The sequence below is a fragment of the Carassius gibelio genome, chromosome A20 (genome assembly GCF_023724105.1).
Source record: "Carassius gibelio isolate Cgi1373 ecotype wild population from Czech Republic chromosome A20, carGib1.2-hapl.c, whole genome shotgun sequence".
NCBI lineage: Eukaryota > Metazoa > Chordata > Actinopteri > Cypriniformes > Cyprinidae > Carassius > Carassius gibelio.
Genome location: NC_068390.1, coordinates 16667103 through 16684759, shown reverse-complemented (window position 1 = coordinate 16684759; position 17657 = coordinate 16667103). Strand labels below are relative to the sequence as shown.

The window sequence follows — 17657 nt, the reverse complement described above, 5'->3', positions numbered from 1 at the left end:
AGGCTGTCCGACTAAAAGGTCCATAAGGAAATGTCTGCTACTGACTCTATGTCAGTATATATATCTACTATAAATTAGACTCTGGGTATAACAGGTCATATTTGCACATATGTCTTTTGCAAACATCAAGCAAGCCTCCAAATGAGAATTCATTTCTGTGTGCCATCTGCTCATTACGGACATTTCATTTAAAGCCAGATTTGATTTTCCCAGATTTTGTAAGTTTTTGCAGTGATGCAATAATAATAATAATATTTTCTTGGTGTGAAGAACATTTTAACCATTGTAGTGGACATTTTATATCCGCTACAAAGAACCTTGTGTGGAATGGAAAGATTCCATGGATGTTAAAAAACATATTCTTTAGAGTGTATCTCTCTCTGTTGATGTCCATCACTAAAATATTTTATTTTTATTAAAAAAAAATATATATCATCTAGACAAAGTGTAAACGCATTTGATTTATGATTTCAGAACTGAATTATAGATTTAATTATGACAGGTTTATACTGGGTTGATAATGAAAAAATATATACAGTAGCCCATCAAATACAAATTTATTTGATTTTTGATACAGTTCATGTTTCTACGAATGAGGAAATGAAATTGCATTTGAGCAATTGGTTTCTCATTTGAGCAGTTGTTTTGAGAGTCTGATTTATTGTTTGATCTTCAATGCATTTGAATTTTCATTTGAATTTTGTTAGGAAAAAAATCCATAGAAAATATAACTTTGTTAGTAAATTGTACATGGCGAGTGTGTATGGTCGCAATGATGGATATCAATAATATGTTCACATTAGCAAAGGCTCCTCTGTGTTGATTGGATGGATGCTGTGCACGCTCACGGCTCTGGCTCACATTAACCATCAATCTGCTGGTCGTCATGGAAACAAAAAGGCGCGTAACACGCTGTGTGTTGGCTCAAGTCTCCGAGCGCGCAGATCCGTGAGGGGATTCATAAACGCTCTTTGAATCTCATCCGTGAAAATAGTTTACGTCGTGCCCTCCACTTTACAGGTAGGTGTTTTAACTTATCATTAATTCGTACGTTGTTGTAGCACTTTTTATATCAAAGTTAACTTGTTATGAGTTATATGTTATCATCATTAAGATTAAGATAAAGTAATGACCGTTTACATTCGTCACAGATTTACAAACGTCACAAACAAAAATATGGTGTTATCCGAATAGTCTTCGAGTTTTTACTTATACTGAGATAGCTATATTTATTCCTGTAGCCTATCATTTTAAAAAAGTGTTGGGAAATAAAGTTATTTGTAATAATCGTATTTTTAGTTTACTTTTACTGTTAGCACCTGTTAGCAAAACGCCTACTGAATTCTTCATATAAAGGATGTTTAGAGACTTTTCACCGGTGTCACACCCAGTATGTATTCATGTTGTTTGTGCTGTAAACATTGCACAGCTCATGTGTCATCTATGAGCATGATCAAAATATACTCAAAGATTAACATTTCAGATTAATAATATATCAAAAAGCTCATCATTGAAGACAAATCAAGTAATACATATGTTTCAACCAACAAGTGGAATACAGAAAACCTTTAACTTCACCAAGACAATGTTTTGTGTTGGTTTGCAGCATCGCCACATCTTTAAGCTGTCAGTATGTAAACGGAGAAAACACCCACTTGTGTAATTGATCCAGTATTGCCAGTGTGGACTATTATTGACTTTGGTTCTTTTTTGATTAACCATGTCCACACAAGAGACAGAATTATCCAGTAGTCAGGAGAAGGTGGGTTTGAAAAGAAAACTGACGGGTCCCCCGAGACTTTTGCTGGGGAAGTCAAAATCAATGGAGAAACTGGAAGGTAGATCTCAGAGAAGGCAAAGACATGCTAAAAGTTGTGATGGCACAGCAGAGAATAATTATCAAGGTAATGATGGAAATCAGTCCTCACTTGTTACCCACCACAGCCCTCAAAAACCCTCAGAGGAGAAGGAATCCCGATCAGCTGCTCCAGAAGATACCTCAGGAATTCTTGTAACATTGGAGCAGAGTGAAAGCAAAGATGAAAATATGGAAAGTAAAACAAAAATAACCAGAAGCACTTCAAAATCATCCATTAAAAGGACGTTTTCCTCACTCCTAAGATGTGGAAAGATGAAGGAATCAGATAGAACTGAAAACGAGACTTTGAATCCTCAAAAAACAAAGAAGAACAGAAACAAAGCTAAACACAATAAGTGTAACTCCATGGATGAGAATAAACTGAGTGCAAACAAGGAAGTTCCTAATGGGAAAAGTAAAACTAGGGCCTTCTTCTCAGTGTGGCCCATTTCTAAGATATCTACCACATCCAAAGTAAATCTACATGTAGGAAGGGGATGCAGAGAGCAAGACAATAGCATGGTTTTTCACGAGATAACGGCACCAAAAGGTTTGACATTTAAAAAGATCTACCAAATCTTTCCAAGAAGAAAGAAAGCATCTCCTATTGATCAGTTTGAGTGTAATGCTTCCAGTGCGTCACACACAGAAGTAGCCGATCAACTGAATCAATCACCTGCGGCTGCTTTGGACATTTCCAGTGTCACAAAAGAAGAGAACCGAAAGAAAGAACAAAACATAAAAGGTAAAAGCGTTCCAGAGACATTTTCATTCAGTGCAGAAGTAAGCGTTAACAGAAACATCGATGCTGGCCACTCGGATGTGAAGGAAACACGTCCTGACCAAGATGTTAGTTTTAATGAGGATGAAAAGCAGGTGTTAAAATCTAGTGTTTTGGATTCTGAGGTTCCTCCATTGTGTTGCAGTGGCCGTAATTTCGACTCTGAGTTTGCAGGCACATCATCAGTTGGTGAACTGCTAGTCTTAATTGAGAAGCCTAGTAAAACTTGTGTCAAATGCAGGCCAGTGATTACTATAGAGCATGCATGCTCATCGGAGGAAGAGAACATGAATGAGGCACCATATTTTGATGGTCTTACCATGAATGGGTCCTGGCAACATTTAAGAATAAACAACACACTACATCCTTCTGAAGTAAATGTGTCTCCTGAACTGGACCACAGCCGGTGTAATGAGCCCTTACTGATTCAGACGGCAGTTTCTATGGTGCAAGCAGCCATTCGTGGTGCTGTGGAGCAACTCACAATCGAGCAGCAGCATAATCAGATAAGTTTGGACCATGCGTAAACACACATTCATATTCTTTATTCGGCAAATGGTTTCATGTTTCTGTCAGATGCTATAAATAAAGCTGTGTATAACCTGAAAAAAAGAGAAGATGATTTTCACATGATTAAATGTCAGGTGACATTTCAGGCTGTTTAAACATTGGGAATGTTTGTTATGATAATTGTAATAACTGGTGTCAGATTGTGGAAAAGTTTGTAATTTTATGTAATTTTAATGCTTTAAATTTGTACTTGCATGATTAACCTCATATTGTCATTAATGTTACCTTCTATTGTTCTTATTTTTTATACTGCGATATTATTTCCCATGTTATTGCAGTCTAGTTTCTATAGCAATGAATATCCCACACATGACTCTGAGAAGGCACTGAGCCACATGCTAATGATTTGTTGTGTAAAACTCCTTTCCATTCCGTCAACATTAAGGGCAACGTTTTTATGAAAATAAGTGGTCTGAGAACCCAGGTGTGCACATTGGATGTTCTTTTCATATTTAAATGAGGTCCTGACTGAAGCCTACAGTGAAATTGTTAGATGTTATGTAGACTGTAGACTATAGACTGTATACTGTACATAACAAGCTTGGGAGAAACGCTTAAAGATGATTACTCAGAGTTGGCAGGAGAGATAATGTTTACTTTTGTGACTACATGCTACTCTCTTGTGGCAATAAGATGTTACTACAAGATAGTCAGTTACAGGATAGTTTAGCCAAAACGTAAATTGTGTCATAATTTATTCACCCCAATGTTATTGCAAACCTGTATGAATTTATTCTTTCGGCAAACCACAAAAGAGCATCATCTGAAGAATGTTACTGTCCATACAATGAAAGTCAGTCGGGACCAAAACAACAATGAACCCCACTGACTTTCATTGTATAGACCAGAAACATTAAACATTGTTCAAAATATCATGTTTGCTTTCTAAGCTGTATAAAATCATACAACAGGTTTGGAATGATGTGAGGGTGAGTAAATGATGACAGAATTTTAATTTGGGGTACACAATCCCTAATCAGTGCCAATGAAACCAATGACAAGTGAACAAAGCAGATGCATTATAAAACACAGTTTATTCAATGTGCCATTTATTAAAAAAAATACCCAAACACATTATCACACAGTGGCACGGAGTGATGATAATGAATGAAATCGAAAGGGACTATTTAAATACACTACACACATCACACAAATAACACGAATGCAAGTTTTGCTGATTTAATATACTCATCACAGTACACCAGCCTCAATTATTCAACGGATATAACTGCAAAAAGTGGTGCTTTGACAGTTCGAATACAGCACAAAGAAACCATGTATACCATCAGTGATGTCTTGAAATTGATCGATCATTCTAAATAAAACATTTTGTCATGTCTCAGCTTTTGAAAATGACCTGTCTGCTTTTGAAACATGACTGAATGTGCCATTGCTTTGTTTGTCAGGAAGTGGTATATTAGACATTTACAGTGGCATTGTCCCATCTCTCTAGTTATGTCTCAATTTATGTAGTAAGACTGTTAGCAAACTTGTATTATACTCTTGTGTTTGTGAAAGTCTTTCAACATATCAAAAAGCTTTTAGAAAAGCACCAGTTGCACACATTCATTTGATAGATTATTCTGATTGTGTAGACGTCTTGGACAACTTTGCACAAATAGGCACTGTTCACTGTTAACTTGAAAAATGAAAGACTGCTGGATTTGGTTCAACTGGCTGAGCAATAGTGTTTTTCTTTACAGAAATGTTTGGCAAAAATATTCTAAGGCACTGAACCAGTTTTGGATAGTAAATTCCATTTAGGGAAGAAATTTTTTAGAATATATGCTCAGTTTCACTCATTAGGTCAAAAATAATCATATTATTATCTTAGGCAGGCCTCTGAAAATAAATATTTTGATTGTGGTCAAATGTGGCACTTAAAAGTGCTATTTGAGTTTCACACGCACATGCTTGTCAATCTTATCCTTATTTTTAATATATAATTGATCCAAAAGTGTTCAGTCACCCAAGAGTCAGCAACATCATTATACAACAACACTACAATCATCAACACTAAGTTTTAAACAAAATTAGGTAGTACTTTATTTTACAGTCCTGTTCCTCATGTACATACTATGTACTTATTACAGTAATTACAATAACTATGTAATAACTAGGTACTAACCCTGAACCTACCCCTAAACCTAACCCTACCCCATGTAGTTACTGTACCTTGTGTTACCAGAACTTTCGTAGATAAATACACTGTACGTACACTATAAATACAAGTTAGTACCAGACTGTAAAATAAAGTGCAACCCAAAATTCTCATTTTTTAACATTGACAAGGACTTTTGTGACAGGACAGAAGTGCTGAGGCAGAAAACTAAATTTGTTAAAGGAAAATTTGGGGTTTAATAGAAGTTCAGCTCAATCAACATAATTTAAAGAATAATGTTAACACAAAGCAATTTTGACAATTTTAAAAAGCAAAAACCGCGATACTGGAATGTAATAGAATGGGGACCAATTCTGGAGGAATTAAAAGCAGAAACATGATTCTTTAAAAAACATATACATTATTCTGTTAAAAATTATGTATGTCACACTCACAAGCACTGTATGCATACTCCAGCTTATGTGTAAAAACTGAAGTTCCACACCATAGGCTTTATGTTTTATGTCATGGAATTTGTAAAATTAGATACAACTTTACACAGAAAAGGTAAGATATTTTTTCCCCAAATTAAAATCATGTTAACATATTTTGTTTATGTCTTATTAAACCAGTGAGTTTTTTTTACATGTATGGATTATGCCCATTCACTCCTACTGTAAATTCCTCACTGTAACATATTTTTGCTCTTTTTTTAAAGAAAAAGAAAAGGAGGGACAGGTGGAAATTAATTTTTGTTGTAATCAACAAATGTTGTTGACTGAGCTTAACTTGTACTAAATCCAGATATTCCTTTAACAGTCATTGTGTGTTTGCATGAATATATGTCAAACACTACATCATTCTACAGTCACTGCGTCCACACTCTCCTGAGAGACCTCAGAGTCCAGTGAGTAGCAGGAGCTGCCGTTATCCTGAGTGTCCTTGGCTGCCTCCTCTCCTGTGGTTGTGGTAATATCTGGCTGGCCCTCACAGCCATGGAGCAGCTGCCCGCAGAAGCGGCTGTAGCGATGGTATCGCAGTGGCTTGCCCACATGTGCGAACATGTGCTCCTGCAGCTGGCTCTTCTGCGAGAAGCGAAGGTTGCAGACGGCACAGGCCATCTTTCGTTTTCGTGTGAAGGCTGCCAACGGGCTGCCGCTCCATCCAGTCCCACTACCTTGTCTGAGTTCCACGGCAAGCTCATCTGCCAGGGCCTGACTCTGCCGTAAGGCCTCCTCCAGACTGCCAGAGTCTATGCGCTCATTGTGAGGAGGCCTCTCCTCTAGGGACTTGTGCTCCCTGGTTTTGTCCTCTGAAGGGCCTTCCATTAGACCACTAGGCTCGAGGGCACAGGCTGCGTGGGTAAATAGGTGCTCTTGTAGGCCTTCAGGTGACAGACAGCGTTCACCGCACCGAGGGCATAAAAGCGCTAGAGGGCCATCTTTAAATAGACCTGCTTGACAGGGGCTCACCTGAGCTGGGGAGAGAGAGCAAGGCTCTTTGTCACCTTCTTGTTCTTCCTCCTCTGCTCTTTCCTGTTTTATCCGTGCCGAAATGTCAGAGTCATCCCCCGAGGCCACTGAGGATGCGGCGCGGAAGCTTTGAGGCTGTCGTTCAGATGTAATGCCCTCCAGCCCTACAGCGAGAGCTAAACGGCCATGTGTGCGATCAGCCCTAGTGCTGGAGCGGCCATCCTCAGGGTCCCGTGAACCACCAGCCTTCAGGCCCGAGTTCTCTTTACTGGCCAACTGTGAAGAGATCTGGATGCCATACAGGTTGGACATACGGAGGGGTTCAGAGGATGCATCAGGGCCACCCTCACCTGTTTTGTGGCAGAGCTGGTATGCATGGAGGAACTTGATACCTTCTTGAAGTCTGCCCTGGTCTACGGGTTGTTTGGGACCCATGCCTGTGTACATGATGTGTAAAAGGTAGCTGAAGACATCTGGTTGAATATCTGTGGGCTGGATCTTAATGCACTCACTGAAAAAGCCAGAAAGTCATCAAAAATAAAATCAGCTATGAATTAATCCTTTAAAGTATGGTTAATAACAAACATTTGGTCTGTATTATTATTATTAAACCTTTAATATTTATAAAATCTATCTTGACTTCCTCCCCATGCTTACTTGATAATCAGAACCAGTGACCCTTCAGTCTTCAAGAAACATTCACTAACCTGGACTGGTGGATGAAGATCATTTTGAAGTAGTTTGAGAAGGCAGCAAGGACTGCACGATGAGCCTTGAAGTATACGTTACCAATGGCAACAGTGCAGTCACACAGAAAGCCAAACTCCCTTTGGACGTTCAACTGCTGCAGAAGGAACAGACTGTGGCCAGACACGTCCATCTCAACCTTTAACAAAATCAAAGACAAAACAAATAAATTCTTATGCTTAAATTGACTAGCTTACTCTGCTGTATGTTATAAGCAGGTATTAATAATACTAGCATTTACCTATATCATGTTTTGTTCAGGTGAAATACAGCAGCTCTATGAAAAACTTACTGATATTGATATTGTAGATTTGACTTTTTTTTTTAAATAAATTGCACAAAAAATAATAATAATAAATGCATGAAACCACTATGAATACCAAGGCATATACTTTTAAACTAGATTTCTCCTTTTTGTCTTTCCAGACAATTTTTTTTGTCCCAAATGTCTCTTAACATGATGATCTAGCAAGTACCAGAATCAACCAATGAGTCTCTGAAGAGCCTTAGTTGTATGAGTAACTGGCGGCCTCTATCGATCAAAATAGACATCATATTTTAAACGTTTTTGAGACTACCCAGCTGTTTACATCTGGATAGGATTTCCCTTTTTTTTTCTCAGTGAAACCTACTATGACAATGCTTTGGTAAATGGCATTCTTACATTCCCTATAAAACATATTATTCAGAAAATCCATTAATAACTACATTGTACGTTTTTCGTAATGTATAACTTAATCTACAGCAGAATGTCATCGTATTATTATTATTATTTCCATAATATGAACGGAGAGACCTCAACGACTGGCTTGTCTGTAATGTTTACAGTGTAACATTTTAAAATCATTGTGTGTCGACATGATCACAATAACTGAGAGCGATTTCTTAAAATTATTACACAAAAGGACATTTACAAACAGCAATTGTTCGTCGCATAGGGAAATGTCACAAATGGATGGATAACACACAAAAGAGCGTGTAGCCTATGTAATTCATGCTTGTGTGATCTGCATGTACAGAATCCCAGATTTGTCCACGACAGAATCGTAATTTTCACACGTCTGGTCTACACCGATCAAGTGTTGTCGAAGAAACGGTGTACGTTTTCATGCACCTTGGCCAACAAAACATGCATGCACCAACGCACAGACATAATGCATTAACACGGTCCCAAAAAAATGTGTTCTTACCAACTATAATTTCGTGTGTGTTGCAGCAGGAAAATTCTCTTATGGACTCGCGGTTCTTCCTAAAAGCGATTTACGGCTTAGCTTGTTATCCGTCACGTGACCGTACTGTACATTAGCTGGTCCAGACACACTCATAGTGGAAACATGCGATGCAAACGCTTTGCTCGTACTTACATGCACGTTCGTTGCGTTTTCGTTCTTCTATGTCGAAGGAAGACTAAGGCGCATGTATATAAATAGACTATAGCAGTTATCTAGTGTGGGAAAAGTCACTGAACCGAAATGCATGAAGTATGACAACGTGCATCTAGACGAGAGAGCAGAGCCAGTTTTGCTAAATGGTCTGACAGACCTTCAGAGGCGCTCGTGAATTTGTTTTATTGTAAAACACTTATGTAGGAACAACTTTACCAATTTGAATAATAATTTAAATAATAATTATAAAAATAAACGTATCTGTTTCCCAACATTTATCATATATGCAATAAAGATCTAACCAGGTGGATTTTGGTTTAAAGTGTCAGTTATGGTGTTAATTTACGATTAGTGTTGCAGGTGGTATAACATGTGATGGTAGGCTAATGACCTTTTACATATATATATATATATATATATATATATATATATATATATATATATATATATATATATATATATATATATATATATATATATATATATATATATAAATTCTTGGACACAAGTTAGCAAGCAGTCAACTGACTTTGAATGTATATAAAAAAGTATAATTATTTTAATAATTATATTATAATATTATAATATTTTATTATATTTGTATAGCTAATTGAGAATTGCAATTATGTAAAAATGTACATTTTAAACTAAAACATGTTTATGACTTATAAAAGCTGTGATAATGTAAAAAAAATAGTGACATTTCTGATGTTTAAACAAGAAATTACAATTCTCAACAACCTTTTTTGTTGTTGCAGAAATTCAGATCTCTAAAATGCTTGGCATGATGGTAATGCCAGCAATACAGAGGAAAGATTTATATATATATATATATATATATATATATATATATATATATATATATATATATATATATATATATATATAATCTATAGGCCTACACATAAAAAAATGATTTGAAAGTAGTTATTGTGGAAAATGAGCTATTCGTCTGCATTGTAACATTATTCTATTTCGTTTTCAGCACGAATGTTACTGCAAGGGCTCGTCTTGAAGAGCATATTTTCATACATGGTTTGGTTGCATTTTCACTGTGCTGCGCGTGCTGGGGCGTGCTGGATTTGCGTGAGCGGGGCCGGATCTCAGTGCGGTGATAGAGCTCGCAGAGCGGCTGTGCGGAAGTTCTTTCATCCGCGCTACACAGAAGGGGCTTCGCCCTCGAGATTAGCTATTCTCGTCCTAAGTTTTTGTGTGGACGTAGGCAAGAGAGGTGGAACTTCTTCGCTCTGTGTTTTAACTTGAATTCTGTCGTTCGCTACAAGTTAGCGCCCATTACCGCCGGTGAGTATTTTCAGTGTGTTTTGCGTGTAAACACGAGCTGCAGTAATGTGAAGCTCATAGCGTATGTGCGGGAAGCTGCGCGGGGGTGGCACTGCATGCTTGCGTGAGAGCTCTCCCTTCGACATTGGTTAGATATATTCTGTTCTGCTGTCTCTTAAGTAACAGATCCTTTAAAAACTTAATGTTGTCCCTGAGGATAATCGTATGGTCAGATCTATTGTATGTTGTCCAAGTAGTTTGATTTTACTTTTAAGTGCGGTATGATTGACAGCTACAACGCCCGCATGATTCTGTCTCTAAAATAGGCCAATGAGAACGCGAGGGCGGGATGTAAACCTCTCTGTTTGGCCTTATAATGGAGCTGAACGACGGAAACAAGTACTATTTAAACCAACTCTTATTAAGCTAATTGATTATATGAACACAATTTATATCTTCTGCTGTCTGATATTTATTATTTTATTCTGAATGATAATTTTTTTTGCAAATAAACTTAAGATTTCGCTAGACTCCTTTAATTATTATATCCCAGTCAATTGAGTTTATTGACGAAGTATGACCTTGAGGAATTAAACCTGCTGAGTTGCTCAGATGGTTAGAAATCAGTGCAACCTATTTAATTTTTTTTTATTTGTAAAATTAATAATAAAGCAAGGAATATAATCACATCTAAAATATTTAAAACTATCATTAATAATATATTAAAATATTGTCTTATCTTCCACTTATATTTGTTGGCTAACTGGCAAAAGGCTATTACTTAGGCTTGTGTTACATCCAGTACTGACATGACATATCGTATTTTATTTTATTTTTGTCTATTTTATCTAGATTTTTCTTCCATAAACTACCATTCAAAAGTTTGCAGTCAATAAGATTCAAAAAAAGAAAAGAAAAAGAAATGTATTTTATTCAGCAAAATTAAATTGATCAAATGTAACAGTAAAGAAATGTATAATGTTACAATAGATTTCAAATCAATTATTTTCTTTTGAACTGTGTATTCATCAAATAACCTAAAAAAGTATCATGGTTTCCACAAAAAAAAAAAAAAAAAAAAAAAAAAAAAAAAATATATATATATATATATATATATATATATATATATATATATATATATATATATATATATATATATATAATAAGCAGCACAACTGTATGTATCTGTTATAATAATAAGAAACATTTATTGAACCCCCAAATCGGCAAAAATAAATAAATAAAATAAAATAAAAAATAGAGTAATGGCTGCTGAAAATGTAGCTTTTTAAATTGCAATAATATTCCACAATATTACTATATTGTTTTTATTGTGCTTTAAATGCATTCACACATCTTTGGCTGCTTTTGGGTTTCCCGTCCTGAAATGTTGTGTTTTTAAAAATAGTCAAATTGTAAAAAAAATTATCTTGAGTAGGGATGTAGAGATTAGCTGCGAGCCTTTTTAAAAATCGATTCAAATATGTGACCATTCAAATCAGTTGAGATGCCAAACGATACAGTTGGAGAAGGAGTTTATATAAGTGTGTCTCTGAGAGGAACTAACTATCTTTAGAAAGGTTACGGTTATATTTTCTTTTCATCTTGCCTCTGAACAATGCATATTAAAGTAGTGTTCATAAGCTCTGCTTTGTTTACAGTGGTAACCCAGGAAACACTGTATCATTGCTGTTCACTGCAGCGCCACCTGCTGTCAGAGGGTGAATCTACATCTCGTTCAGCTTGTATTATTCAGATATGTTTTATGTAGTATAGTTTCACAAAACCAAAGACAGACCATTTTGTTTTTGCTTCAAGTTTAAAAATCATACAGTATAACTTAGATTGAAAACTACTCATTCTGCATGGAAATGTACTCGGAGCGAGTAATTTTTGTGAATAGTCGCAATGGCATGACCACCATGTTGTTCAACTCGTAAGTGCTGCCATTTCTGTTGCATATGAGAAACATCAAATGGCAAACGAAAGCAAAACTAAATTGCGTTACTCATTTGCGCTGCTCAGCGCGGAACGCTTATCAGCTCGGAACGCGACACAAACACAATATTTTATATTAAGAGATTTCTTTTATTTTGTGTAACTTACTTATTTGATTTGGTGTTTGTTTTAAAATTTCAATTTAGTTTCATTATATTTTAATTTCACAAAATTATTATTATTTTTTTTTTGTGATTGTCATTGTTAAAAAAGAATATTGTGAGAAAATCGTGAATTGTGAAATCAAAATTGTGAGTTGGATCGTGAGTTGAGTGAATCATTACATCCCTAATTTTGAGATCTTTGCATGCCATTCCATTCCACAGTTAGACCAACTCTTAATTTTACAAATCAATACATAATAGTCATGATATTATCATGATATAGTCATGGCCAAAGGGCGCCTGTAAGAGGGGAAAAAAAAGATTCCTCAAAGGTGTGTCTTGCTGATGTATTACGTTTTTCTTTATGATTCCTTACAGGGTAATGGCAAGGCCAAGCCACAGTGAGCATGTCCTGCAGCAGCTCAACAACCAAAGGGAGTGGGGTTTCCTCTGTGACTGCTGCATTGCTATAGGGGACATTTATTTCAGGGCCCACAAGGCCGTGCTGGCAGCCTGCAGCTCTTACTTCAGAATGATGTTCATCCGGGATCAGCAGGGGACTGCACTTTTTGATCTCAGCAACATGCAGATCACCGCAGAATGTTTCGATCTCATCCTGCAGCTCATGTACCTTGGCCGAATCGTCATGGATCACTATGAATTTGAAGAGCTGAAATCATCTATGGTCTACCTACAAATGTACTACATCCCTGACTCGCTTGAGGACCTCAGAGACATCCGAACATCCAATCTGACACCCTCGTCCTCTGCATCGTCCTCTTCATCAACCAGCTCCTCGTCCTCATCCAGCGTGATGGGAAGCAAGATGATGTTCGGCGTTCGAATGTTTGAACAGCAGCGACCAAGCCCTTCTGAGAATGAATGCGCACCCAAAGCCTCAACCACAACTGCTCGTCAGACCATTAACATCTCAACTGTCAGGCCTGCTGAAGATGTGGTCATACCACACCCTCCGCCACACTCCGAGACCGTAGTAGACCAGCCATGTGACTTAAGGAAGAGAACATCAGGCCGAAGCTCTGCCATGAAAGAACGCCCTCGATTTGGCCGTACGTACACTTGCGACGATTGCGGTTTTGTGTTTAGCTGTGAAAAGCTCCTCATTGAACACATCCTCACATGCACCAATCGTAAAGCTTTCCAGACACCCAAGGTTAGCAAAGAGGTTTACGGCGATGCTGGAAAAGATGAGAGCTCAACCTCAGAGGGTACGGATGAGCACAGAACCGTTGAAGAGGACTGGCCAGACCATAAGCCGGACACAGAGAAGGTGATCCGGTCTGTTGCCACGGGCATGGACAATAAAGCTACCTTCTCCAGGAATATAACCATTAAAGTGGAGCGAGACAACGATTCTGAGACCGATTTGGAAACTATAAAAGTTGTAAAGGTAGGCAACCATAATGTAGGGAGCTGCAAAGTTCGTACCAGAGTGAACAAAGACAATCTTGCAGACCAGCTGAAGTTTGACAGCGAGGAAGAGCCAAGAGTATCTGCCATGGATGCTTTGGAGGGCCAAAGCACAGGGTTATTAATCTCTGATCCAAAGGTGCAGCGGATCAAAGAAGAAAAGCAAGATGGCGCGTGCATTCCATGTGAGTTATGTGGAGCCCTGTTGACGGAGGAGGATCAGTCTGCTCATTACATATCCAGCCACATGGGACATATCTGTGCCTGTGGAAGGTGCGGCCAAGTGCTCATTAAAGGCAGGCAGCTGCAAGAGCACGCAGAGCGATGTGGTGAACCCCAAGGGGCCGAGATGGACTCCCCAGGTGAGGATTCGCTTGTACTTGAAGATGCTGAGGCTATGGAGGAAAGCTTGCTGGAAGGCGCTGACCTGGGCTTCCGCTGTCCACTCTGTGGGCTGATATTTGAAAGTGAAAGTCTTGCAGTGGAGCACACTTTGACTTGTCCGGAGCAGGAGCCATTCCGGCCCGTTCTATTGGAAGACAGTGGTGATCCAGACCATCGGCGCAAGCATTTCTGCGCGATCTGCGGCAAAGGCTTTTACCAAAGGTGTCACCTACGGGAGCACTACACTGTGCACACCAAGGAAAAGCAGTTCACCTGTCAGACCTGTGGGAAACAGTTTCTGCGCGAGCGGCAGCTGCGCTTGCACACTGACATGCACAAGGGAATGGCGCGGTACGTCTGCCCCGTGTGTGAGCAGGGTACATTTCTCAAACACGATCACGTGCGACACATGATCTCTCATCTGTCTGCCGGAGAGACTATCTGCCAGGTGTGTTTCCAGATTTTCCCCAGCGGCGAACATCTGGAGAAGCACATGGATGTGCATTTGTACATCTGTGGCGTTTGCGGAGAAAAGTTCCGTCTCCGCAAAGACATGCGGAGCCACTACAACTCCAAGCACACCAAGAGACAATGAGAGTTCTCTCTCTGCAACCCTTGACTCTTTCAAATAAGCCATACTGTAAATGTGAGACCAAATCTATGCACTTAGACACCAATTGTAACCTTTACAACTGCACTTTCCATGTGTATGCAAATTCTGGATGTGATGCTAGATGTTTTTGGTGGGATATAGTGCTTTAAGCATTTGTCTTCATTTTCTGATGCTTCGAGATGGATATCCAGACACTGGTTAAGTCTAGATATTGACTAAATCACACTATCAGTGGTGTTTCAGTTTAAAATGCTATATAGGTCTGTAGTTATGAAACTGGCCCAAGGCTAATAGTTTTACATTCAATAATTAATGTCTGTTCACAAAGCTTTAATGATGGTACACAAGTTTATCATTGGTAGTTAAGAGAACTTTTGTCAAAGGGGTCATTTGTTTATGTTATTGGTGGTGCTTTTTTAGTGAACACAAGCACATACAGCTTCCATTTTGTCATTAGTTCCAGCAGCTCTGGTGACGTTACCTGTCATAATCCTCCATGATCAAATGCCCTTAAAGGGATTGATCATCCAAATTAAAATTCCAGCATCATTCAATCTCCCTTATGTTGTTCCGAAACTTTATGACTGACTTTCTTCTGTTGAACACAAAAAAAGATATTTTGAAAAATATCTGCTTTTTATAAACTTCTTTTCTCCATACGATGAAAGTTAGTGTGGTCCAGTGTTGTTTTGGGGGGATGTTAAAGCATTGTTTAAAATATATTTTCTTCTGTTCCTCAAAAGAAAGAAAGTCAGGTTTGGAATGATATGAGCATGGGAAAATGACATTTTTAGACAAACTATTCTTCTTAAGCACTGAGATAATAAAGGAGAATAGATTGCTAATAGAATGCGGGCACTTTTCCCTCCTTGCACCAGAACACTAAAAATACTGTAATAAAAAAAGAGAAAAACACTCTTGTTGATGTCTTTCAGCTAGCTGTAATTGCTAAATCGTAACTCATACAAAACCCAGAAATCTATGCAAACTGTTGTAAATTCAGCCCTAATTTAGTGTGCTTGTTGTGAACAGTTTCATGGAGTGAAACAACATTTATTGTGTAGTTATTTCAATATCCCAAAGATATTCATGTTATATAAACGGATTTATACATTTTTTCAGTTTGTACACGATCTGTTTCTAACAAGGATTACATGGTATACAATTCTTATCAGCCTATGCAGTTTTTGTTCGGAGCAAATCAAACTATATGCTTTTGTTTAGGGTCCATCTTTTTTAAAGCTTAAATGGGTTTATAAGAGGTCTTAACATTTCAGATATTTCACACCTTATAGAATTATTGTGGCTTGATGCGAATGTGGAAATGCCATATAATGCTTGCACAAGGGTGTAGGGTAATTTATAACGTTTGGATTAATAAACAATTGCTTTGTCGATCTGTATCTTGTGAAATAGCCAAGTCGGAGTCTTTTTTTCTTACGGTTTTGTGTTTTTCATGTTTAATCATGTGATGTTCATACAGGCTAAAGACTAGATTTTTGGAGCTGTGATCCATGAACCATCAACATGGCCATGAGATAATACAGATTAATCTGAACACAGTTAATGATTGGATTAAGAGCAGGCAATCTGGCTAAAAAGACAGTTGGTGCTCTACGCTTTTTTCTGAAATAAGTTGTCCCATTCAAGTAAACTGACCTATTCAGGCTCACACAGCTTAACGACTTAATGTATAGATTGTATAAAAAGTATATCAAGACTGTGTTACGGTGAGGTTTATGCGGCTTACTTGCATTCTTCATCGGTAGTTACATTTGTGATCAGTTTTCAATAAAAATAATTATGATTACGGACCAAAGCAAGCACGTCATTTTAGTTTACAGACAAACAGCTTTGACATTTACACTGGCTGTTCAACAATGTATTTGGGTTGTGTTGTGATCTAAACCTAGTGAAAATATTTTTTGTGTGTGTGTGTTTGGTAGAAATGTTGCAAGGAATATATGCAAATATTGTGTTTTGATCACATTTTTTTTAAAAATCCTTCAGTGTTTTATACATTTTTGGATTTAAGAAAAAATAAAAGTTTCAAAAATTAGTGATTTGTGTGATGCATTTGAAACAAAATTCGTGGATAATTCATGAACGTGAATGCAAACCATGACTTATAAGGTGTGTTTACTGTTTAATCTGACAATTTTAATTTATCATATGAAGTATTTTCTGTAGTCAGACTACAGGCTGCCTGCTGAATTATTACAACCTTCTGGTTGTTGGGTAATGGCAGCGTAATATTTGCCATGCAAATGATCATTACAAACCCATCCGGGATATTTTATCCCTATATTTATCCAACCATATCAAACACAGTAGCTTGCTACTAATAATAACAATAATAATAAAAAAAGTTAATTTAAATAATTAGTTTTCTAATTATTTACTGTATTATTTACTAATTATGTAAAGTTAGCAAGCAATATTAATTTGATAAACTGAGCATCATGCTTCTTCATTGTGTATGACAATGCATTGCTTTGACAATTTCTTCAGCCTGTGTTATCATGTGAAATGCAGTGGCAGGCAGTTAAATATATTATTATGTTCAGTAGCTGCACTGATAATAATCATCATGCCCTCTAGAAGCTGTCTGAAATTGAGCTGCAAAGTTGGAACAAGAAGCGATCTGTATAGGCCTGTAGGAAAACAGAATCAAAACACATTGACCTAACAATAACAGTGTTTGTTTGTTTGTTTGTTTGGAGGATAGTGCCATCACTAACCTCTAGATGGTGACATTTCTCATATTATTTCACCCAAAGTTCTAGGGGAGCTTTTTATGTACCACTCTCTGAGAATCATATTAAGATTGTTTTAGGGATTTATACAGAGGAAATCCGCACAAATGCTGTTAGGCCACATCTATGCTGAACTTTAAATATCAGCACAGAATCATCCCTCCCATACATGGCCT

At 37.5% G+C, this 17657-nt stretch overlaps 3 protein-coding genes across 3 annotated transcripts; 2 read left to right on the top strand and 1 right to left on the bottom strand.

Moving 5' to 3' along the window:
- The first annotated feature begins 928 nt into the window (after positions 1–928).
- On the top strand, positions 929–4155 carry LOC127938149 (uncharacterized). The gene is made up of 2 exons (XM_052534576.1): positions 929–1020; positions 1607–4155. Exon 2 carries the CDS (start codon positions 1721–1723, stop codon positions 3164–3166), a length of 1446 nt encoding a protein of 481 aa, XP_052390536.1. The 5' UTR covers positions 929–1020; positions 1607–1720; the 3' UTR covers positions 3167–4155.
- Positions 4156–4224: 69 nt separating this feature from the next.
- LOC127938150 (zinc finger and BTB domain-containing protein 25-like) lies at positions 4225–9125 on the bottom strand. The gene is made up of 3 exons (XM_052534577.1): positions 8720–9125; positions 7490–7668; positions 4225–7293 (listed from the first exon to the last, which is right to left on the bottom strand). The coding sequence occupies exons 2-3, from the start codon at positions 7660–7662 to the stop codon at positions 6168–6170; spliced, it is 1299 nt and encodes a 432-aa protein (XP_052390537.1). The 5' UTR covers positions 7663–7668; positions 8720–9125; the 3' UTR covers positions 4225–6167.
- An 840-nt stretch (positions 9126–9965) lies between these two features.
- LOC127938947 (zinc finger and BTB domain-containing protein 1) lies at positions 9966–16784 on the top strand. The gene is made up of 2 exons (XM_052535877.1): positions 9966–10216; positions 12676–16784. Exon 2 carries the CDS (start codon positions 12680–12682, stop codon positions 14705–14707), a length of 2028 nt encoding a protein of 675 aa, XP_052391837.1. The 5' UTR covers positions 9966–10216; positions 12676–12679; the 3' UTR covers positions 14708–16784.
- Positions 16785–17657: the final 873 nt, after the last annotated feature.